At 60.0% G+C, this 7,177-nt stretch overlaps 1 protein-coding gene across 2 annotated transcripts in view; it reads left to right on the forward strand.

The window, feature by feature from the left end:
• fbxl5 (F-box and leucine-rich repeat protein 5) overlaps window positions 1-6,677 on the forward strand; it is a 7,865-nt gene extending 1,188 nt beyond the window's left edge. The window contains exons 2-11 of one of the 2 annotated variants that reach the window (XM_060067234.1): window positions 7-222; window positions 841-936; window positions 1,271-1,525; window positions 2,761-3,025; window positions 3,364-3,489; window positions 3,570-3,709; window positions 3,816-3,898; window positions 3,979-4,653; window positions 5,217-5,365; window positions 5,907-6,677. In XM_060067234.1, the coding sequence (XP_059923217.1) occupies window positions 7-222; window positions 841-936; window positions 1,271-1,525; window positions 2,761-3,025; window positions 3,364-3,489; window positions 3,570-3,709; window positions 3,816-3,898; window positions 3,979-4,653; window positions 5,217-5,365; window positions 5,907-5,983 (2,082 nt within the window). In that variant the 3' untranslated portion in view covers window positions 5,984-6,677. Of the gene's footprint in view, window positions 1-6; window positions 223-840; window positions 937-1,270; window positions 1,526-2,728; window positions 3,026-3,363; window positions 3,490-3,569; window positions 3,710-3,815; window positions 3,899-3,978; window positions 4,654-5,216; window positions 5,366-5,906 lie in introns of both variants that reach the window. The other variant, XM_060067233.1, reaches the window with a different exon arrangement.
• The last annotated feature ends 500 nt before the right edge of the window (window positions 6,678-7,177 follow it).

Raw genomic sequence — 7,177 nt, forward strand, 5'->3', positions numbered from 1 at the left:
CCACAGCTTTCCAAGACCAACTTCTCCAACAACCAGGACTTCCGGTCCTTCCTGCGCTCGCTGTGCGACACCTTCAACGAGTTCAAGATGCACGAGCAGATTGAGAACGAGTGCATCATCGGCCTGCTGCAGCAGCGCAGCTGCACCGTGTACGACGTGCACTCGGACAACAAGCTGTCGGAGATGCTGTCCCTCTTCGAGAAGGGGCTGTGCAGCGTCAAGGTACCCACGGCCGCCTTCAGCATCCAGTGGGGGTGGTGTTGTGGTGGTGCTGTCTGTGGGGGCGGGGGTGTTGTCGTGGTGTGGTCCCTGACTGACTGTGGTGGTGTTGTGGTGGTCCCTGACTGACTGTGGGGGTGGTGTTGTGGTGGTGCTGTCTGTGGGGGCGGGGGTGTTGTCGTGGTGTGGTCCCTGACTGACTGTGGGGGTGGTGGTGGTGGTGTTGTCGTGGTGTGGTCCCTGACTGACTGTGGGGGTGGTGGTGTTGTGGTGGTGGTGGTGGTGTTGTGGTGTGGTCCCTGACTGACTGTGGGGGGGGTGGTGGTGGTGGTGTTGTGGTGTGGTCCCTGTTTAACTGGGGGGTGGTGTGGTGGTGGTGGGGGTGTTGTGGTGTGGTCCCTGTTTAACTGTGAGGGTGGTGTGGTGGTGGTGGTCTTGTGGTGTGGTCCCTGTTTAACTGTGAGGGTGGTGTGGTGGTGGTGGTGGTGGTGTTGTGGTGTGGTCCCTGACTGACTGTGGTGGTGGTGGTGTTGTGGTGTGGTCCCTGACTGACTGTGGTGGTGGTGGTCTTGTGGTGTGGTCCCTGTTTAACTGGGGGGTGGTGTTGTGTTGGTGTTGCAGAGTGAACACGAGCAGCTGAACTACGCCCGGCAGCTAAAGGAGCGACTGGAGGCCTTCACTCAGGACTTCCTGCCCCACATGAAGGAGGAGGAGGAGGTCAGGAACCCCTCACTGGACTATTACTGTTACACTGTCGACGGTTACAGTTACACTGTAGACTATTAGTTACACTGGTGACTGTTACACTGTACTATTACACTGTAGACTGTTAGTTACACTGGTGACTGTTGGACTGTTACACTGTAGACTGTTAGTTACACTGGTGACTGTTGGACTGTTACACTGTAGTATTACTGTTACACTGTAGAGTATTAGTTCCACTGTAGAGTATTAGTTCCACTGTAGAGTATTAGTTACACTGTAGAGTATTAGTTACACTGTCGACCCCCCCCGGGTCAGCCCCCCCTCTAAGCAGCAGCTGTGCCCGCAGGTCTTCCAGCCCATGCTGATGCAGTACTTCAGCTACGAGGAGCTGAAGGGCATCAAGGAGCAGGTGATGGCGGAGCACCGCCGGCAGCAGCAGTGGGAGTGTGCTGCCGAGGCGCTGAAGGGGCGGAGCCTGTGGAGCCAGGGGGAGGAGCTGCAGGGGCGGAGCCTGTGGAGCCAGGCCGAGGAGCTGCACAAGGCCTTCAAATACGCTGACCACGAGAAGACACACGGGGGTCCGTCACGCCGAGGCCACACCCTCCGACACAGACACACCCCTTTAACCACACCCTCTGACACAGACACACCCCTTTAACCACACCCTCTGACACAGACACACCCCTTTAACCACACCCTCTGACACAGACACACCCCTCTGACACAGACACACCCCTTTAACCACACCCTCTGACACAGACACACCCCTTTAACCACACCCTCTGACACAGACACACCCCTCTGACACAGACACACCCCTTTAACCACACCCTCTGACACAGACACACCCCTTTAACCACACCCTCTGACACAGACACACCCCTCTGACACAGACACACCCCTTTAACCACACCCTCTGACACAGACACACCCCTTTAACCACACCCTCTGACACAGACACACCCCTTTAACCACACCCTCTGACACAGACACACCCCTCTGACACAGACACACCCCTTTAACCACACCCTCTGACACAGACACACCCCTCTGACACAGACACACCCCTTTAACCACACCCTCTGACACAGACACACCCCTTTAACCACACCCTCTGACACAGACACACCCCTTTAACCACACCCTCTGACACAGACACACCCCTTTAACCACACCCTCTGACACAGACACACCCCTTTAACCACACCCTCTGACACAGACACACCCCTTTAACCACACCCTCTGACACAGCCACACCCCTCTGACACAGCCACACCCTCTGACACAGCCACACCCTCTGACACAGACACACCCCTCTGACACAGACACACCCCTTTAACCACACCCTCTGACACAGACACACCCCTTTAACCACACCCTCTGACACAGACACACCCCTTTAACCACACCCTCTGACACAGACACACCCCTTTAACCACACCCTCTGACACAGACACACCCCTTTAACCACACCCTCTGACACAGACACACCCCTTTAACCACACCCTCTGACAGACACACCCCTCTGACACACACACCCCTCTGACAGACACACCCCTTTAACCACACCCCTCTGACAGACACACCCCTTTAACCACACCCTCTGACACAGACACACCCCTTTAACCACACCCCTCTGACACAGACACACCCCTTTAACCACACCCCTCTGACACAGACACACCCCTTTAACCACACCCCTCTGACATACAGCCACAGCCCTCCATCATCCTTAAAGCTAAGCCCCTCCCCATGGAGTCCCTGACTGTTGACCCCTGAACCCTGGTGTGCCCGTCGTCCTCAGAAGCGGACCAGAAGGACCCGGACCCGAGGAACCCGGACCAGAAAGAACAGGACCCGGACCAGAAGGAACCGGACCCGGACCAGAAGGACCCGGAACCGAGGGACCCGGACCCGAAGGACCCGGACCCGAGGGACCCGGACCACGTATCCCAGCTGCCCCCTGAGACCCTGCTGAGGCTGCTGGGGTACCTGGGCCCCGCCGACCTGTGCCGCTGCAGCCAGGTGTGCAGGCGCTGGGCCGCGCTGACCCGGACCGGCTCCCTGTGGAGACACCTCTACCCCGTCCGCTGGGCCACAGGTAAGACTGGCGCCAGACTGGTCCCAGACTGGTCCCGGACTGGCCCCAGACTGGCCCCGGACTGGCCCCAGACTGGCCCCAGACTGGCCCCAGACTGGCCCCAGACTGGCCCCAGACTGGCCCCGGACTGGCCCCGGACTGGCCCCGGACTGGCCCCGGACTGGTCCCGGACTGGTCCCGGACTGGTCCCGGACTGGTCCCAGACTGGAACATCATAGAATGAGTGTGTGAGAGGGGTGTCTGTCCGACCTCTCCCGGAGCAGGCTTCGACCCCTCTGGTCCTGGTCCTGGACCAGGAACCAGTACTAGTCCAGCTCTTCCTGTTGTGTGTGCTGCAGGGGACTCGTACCAGGGCCCCCCCGGGGAGGTGGACCAGGAGCCCAACGAGGAGTGGGTGAGGAGCCGGCAGCACGAGGGCCGGGCCTACCAGCACTGGGACGAGGACGCCGACATCGACGAGTCCGGTGGGTCCCGACCTCACGTCCTGGGGGGGGTCACGGGGTCACGGGGTCACATTTAACCCTAACTCTGTCCGTCTGTCCAGAGGGCTCCCCCTGGGCGCTGGCGGCGGTGCGGCGGGAGAAGGCGCTGCTGAAGGGGCTGGGTTACCACCTGCTGCCCGCCGTGGGCGTCTCCGTCAGGTCCCTGGTGCTGGCCTACAGCTCCACCGTCTCCAGCAAGATGGTAGGGGGGCGCGGGGTCCTGGGGGGTCCTGCTGGGTCCTGGGGGGTCTTGCTGGGCCCTGGGGGGTCAGACCCCCAGGGCGCGGCTCACGGTATGTCCTCCCCAGGTGCGTCAGATGCTGTCGCTGTGCCCCGGCCTCTCCCACCTGGACCTGACCCAGACGGACATCAGCGACTCGGCCTTCGACTGGTGGGTGGTCCGCCGCCCCCCCCCCCCCCCCCCCCAGAGGGCCCCCAGGGCTCCGTACTGACCGCTCTGTCTCCCTCCAGCTGGTCCCTGGGGGCCAGCCCCCGCCTGCAGCACCTGGACCTGTCGGGCTGCGGGAAGATCTCGGACCAGACGCTGAGGAAGCTCTCCGTCGCCCTGGGCAACCTGCCGGCCCCCCAGGTCCCGGGCCGGGGGGGCCGGCTGCTGCGGAGCGCGCCCCTCCCCGTCGCCGCCCTGCTGGACGGCTGCGCGCCACACCCCGCCGGGCGCAAGCGGCAGGCCATCGTGTTCGGGGGCCCGGCCCCCCCGGCCCCGGGCCCCCCCCGGGTCTGGCTGCTGGACATCCTGGAGCTGGCGGACATCGAGGACGCGGCGGAGTGGGGGCGGCGCCGGGCGGGCGGCGACACCAGGGGCCTCACGGGCGCGTCCCTGGAGGGAGGCTCCTCCTCCACCTCCTGCTGCTGCAGGCGGAGCAGGAGGCGCGCCCACAGGACGGCCCTCAGCGCCTCCTTCCTGCAGCACCGGCTCAGCGCGGCGGCGGCGGCGGGAGGAGGAGACGGGCCGGGCGGCCGCGACTCCTCCTCCTGCTGCTCCGGCCCCGCGGCCCCCAGGACTAAGAACGGGGGGCCCTGCCCGCCGGGGGGGCCGCCGAGCCAGGGGCCCGGGGGCACCTGCACCCGCCCCCTGCGGTTCCTCAGCCTATCAGGGTGCCACCAGGTCACCGACGCAGGCCTCAGGTGAGCGGGGGGGCGTGCCGCACGCTGGGAGTCTTGGGGGGCCACACTCTGGGGGTCCACACTCTGGGGGTCTTGGGGGGCCGCACTCTGGGGGCCGCACTCTGGGGGGCCGCACTCTGGGGGGCCGCACTCTGGGGGGCCACACTCTGGGGGTCCACACTCTGGGGGGCGCACTCTGGGGGTCCACACCGGTCCTACATCCATTATTATTTAGTATGACCAACAACATTGGAAGCAGTCCTATAAACTGCTCTTTCCTTTAGACCAGGCCGATGTATTGAGATGATTCTTTTAATTTTTTTATCTTTATTTAACTTTTGAAATGTAAAAGAAAAATATAACATATCTATAGCATTTATATCATATCTTACTGATCCATGGTAACGGTAACAAATCCCCAAAAATAAATAATTGTTATTTTTTTATCTTAATCGCAGTCTTTGCGATGTAGCGTTCTATTACGTGGCAATCTCGATTAGAATTTGATCAATGGTTAAGCCCTAGTGTGCAGTGTAACGTACGTGGTGTACAGTGTGTAACGTGGTGCCCCCCCCCCCCCCCAGGGCCCTGTCCCAGCGCGGGGGCCTCCCCTCCCTGGAGCACCTGAACCTGTCTGGCTGCCTGCTGGTGACGGAGGTGGGGCTGCAGGAGCTGGTGTCTGCCTGCCCCGCCCTCAACGACGAGCACTTCTACTACTGCGACAACATCGACGGTACAGTGGAGACCTGGCTCGAGAGTCTAGACCTGGCTCGAGAGTCTAGACCTGGCTCGAGAGTCTAGACCAGGCTCGAGAGTCTAGACCAGGCTCGAGAGTCTAGACCAGGCTCCAGAGTCTAGACCAGGCTCCAGAGTCTAGACCAGGCTTTAGAGTGTAAACCAGGCTCTAGAGTCTAGGCTTTAGAGTCTAGACCAGGCTTTAGAGTCTGAACCAGGCTTTAGAGTCGAGACCAGGCTTTACAGTCTAGACCAGGCTTTAGAGTCTAGACCTGGCTTTAGAGTCTAGACCAGGCTCTAGAGTCTAGACCAGGCTCTAGAGGCTAGACCAGGCTTTAGAGTCTGAACCAGGCTTTAGAGTCTAGACCAGGCTCTAGAGTCTAAACCAGGCTCTAGGGTGTAAACCAGTGTAAAGGCAGAAGTGTGAAATCAAAAGAAAACGCACAATGGAATCCTTGACGTTAAAGCTTAGGGGGTTAGCACGTGGCTAACGTTATAGCTTGGGGCTAGCCCGCGGCTAACCGCTGTTTGTTTTGCAGGACCCCACGCGGACACGGCCAGCGGCTGTCAGAACCTGCAGTGTGGCTTCAGGGCCTGCTGCCGGTCCGGAGAGTGACCCCACCGTGACCCCCCCCCCCTCCCCCACCCTGGAGGGGGAACCCCACCGCGACCCCCCCTCCCCACCGCGACCCCTCCTCCTCTATTGCACTTTAACCTGAATCCCAGTCGCTGTACATGTTGTTAATTGATGAAATGTTTGTGGATGAAACTGTAAAAGGAATGTGGTTCCCAAATGTTTTTCTAGGGAACGTTTGTGTAGGAAGGCTAACGGAGGGCTAATGCTTACGCTAAAGCCTGTTCTGGCGCTGTAGGGCATGGAGGAGGAATCCAGATCCCCCTCGACACTTCTCCTGCCCCCTCATCAACCACGCCCTCTCTCTCTCCCTCTCCCTCCCTCGTCTGAGTAGTATCTGATCAGTCCTTGTGTCGGCCCAGGTGTCGGCTGATGATTTAAACGTGGTGATGTGCTCGGTTCCTGCTCCCGCCACACGGGGAGGTTTAGAACCGGTTTGGGCTCTGCTCTGAAGGGCCCGTAGCAACGCTAACATTAGCTTTAACATTAGCTTACAGCCGCTCATAACTCACTTTCAGGACGGATTCGTCAACACTCCACTGACGTAGTGAGACCAGAGGCTGGGTCACTGACCCCTGAGGTCAAGGGTCACTGACGGCATGTTGAGGATATACAACATGAAGTCTCACAGCGCATGAGGAGACACCAGCGTCACCTGGAGAACAATAAAGTTTTTTGTTTCAATTCCTCGCCTGCTGGTCCTTCACTGATTGAGGAGAGACACGTCGTACAGGTGTGCCCACTGAGAGAGAGACAAGTCGTACAGGTGTGGTGCTGATGAGGGAGAGACAAGTCGTACAGGTGTGGTGCTGATGAGGGAGAGACAAGTCGTACAGGTGTGCCCACTGAGGGAGAGACAAGTCGTACAGGTGTGCTGATGAGGGAGAGACAAGTCGTACAGGTGTGCCCACTGAGGGAGAGACAAGTCGTACAGGTGTGGTGCTGATGAGGGAGAGACGAGTCGTACAGGTGTGGTGCTGATGAGGGAGAGACAAGTCGTACAGGTGTGGTGCTGATGAGGGAGAGACAAGTCGTACAGGTGTGCCCACTGAGGGAGAGACAAGTCGTACAGGTGTGGTGCTGATGAGGGAGAGACAAGTCGTACAGGTGTGCCCACTGAGGGAGAGACAAGTGGTACAGGTGTGGTGCTGATGAGGGAGAGACAAGTCGTACAGG

The sequence above is a fragment of the Gadus macrocephalus genome, chromosome 12 (assembly GCF_031168955.1).
Source record: "Gadus macrocephalus chromosome 12, ASM3116895v1".
Classification (NCBI taxonomy): domain Eukaryota; kingdom Metazoa; phylum Chordata; class Actinopteri; order Gadiformes; family Gadidae; genus Gadus; species Gadus macrocephalus.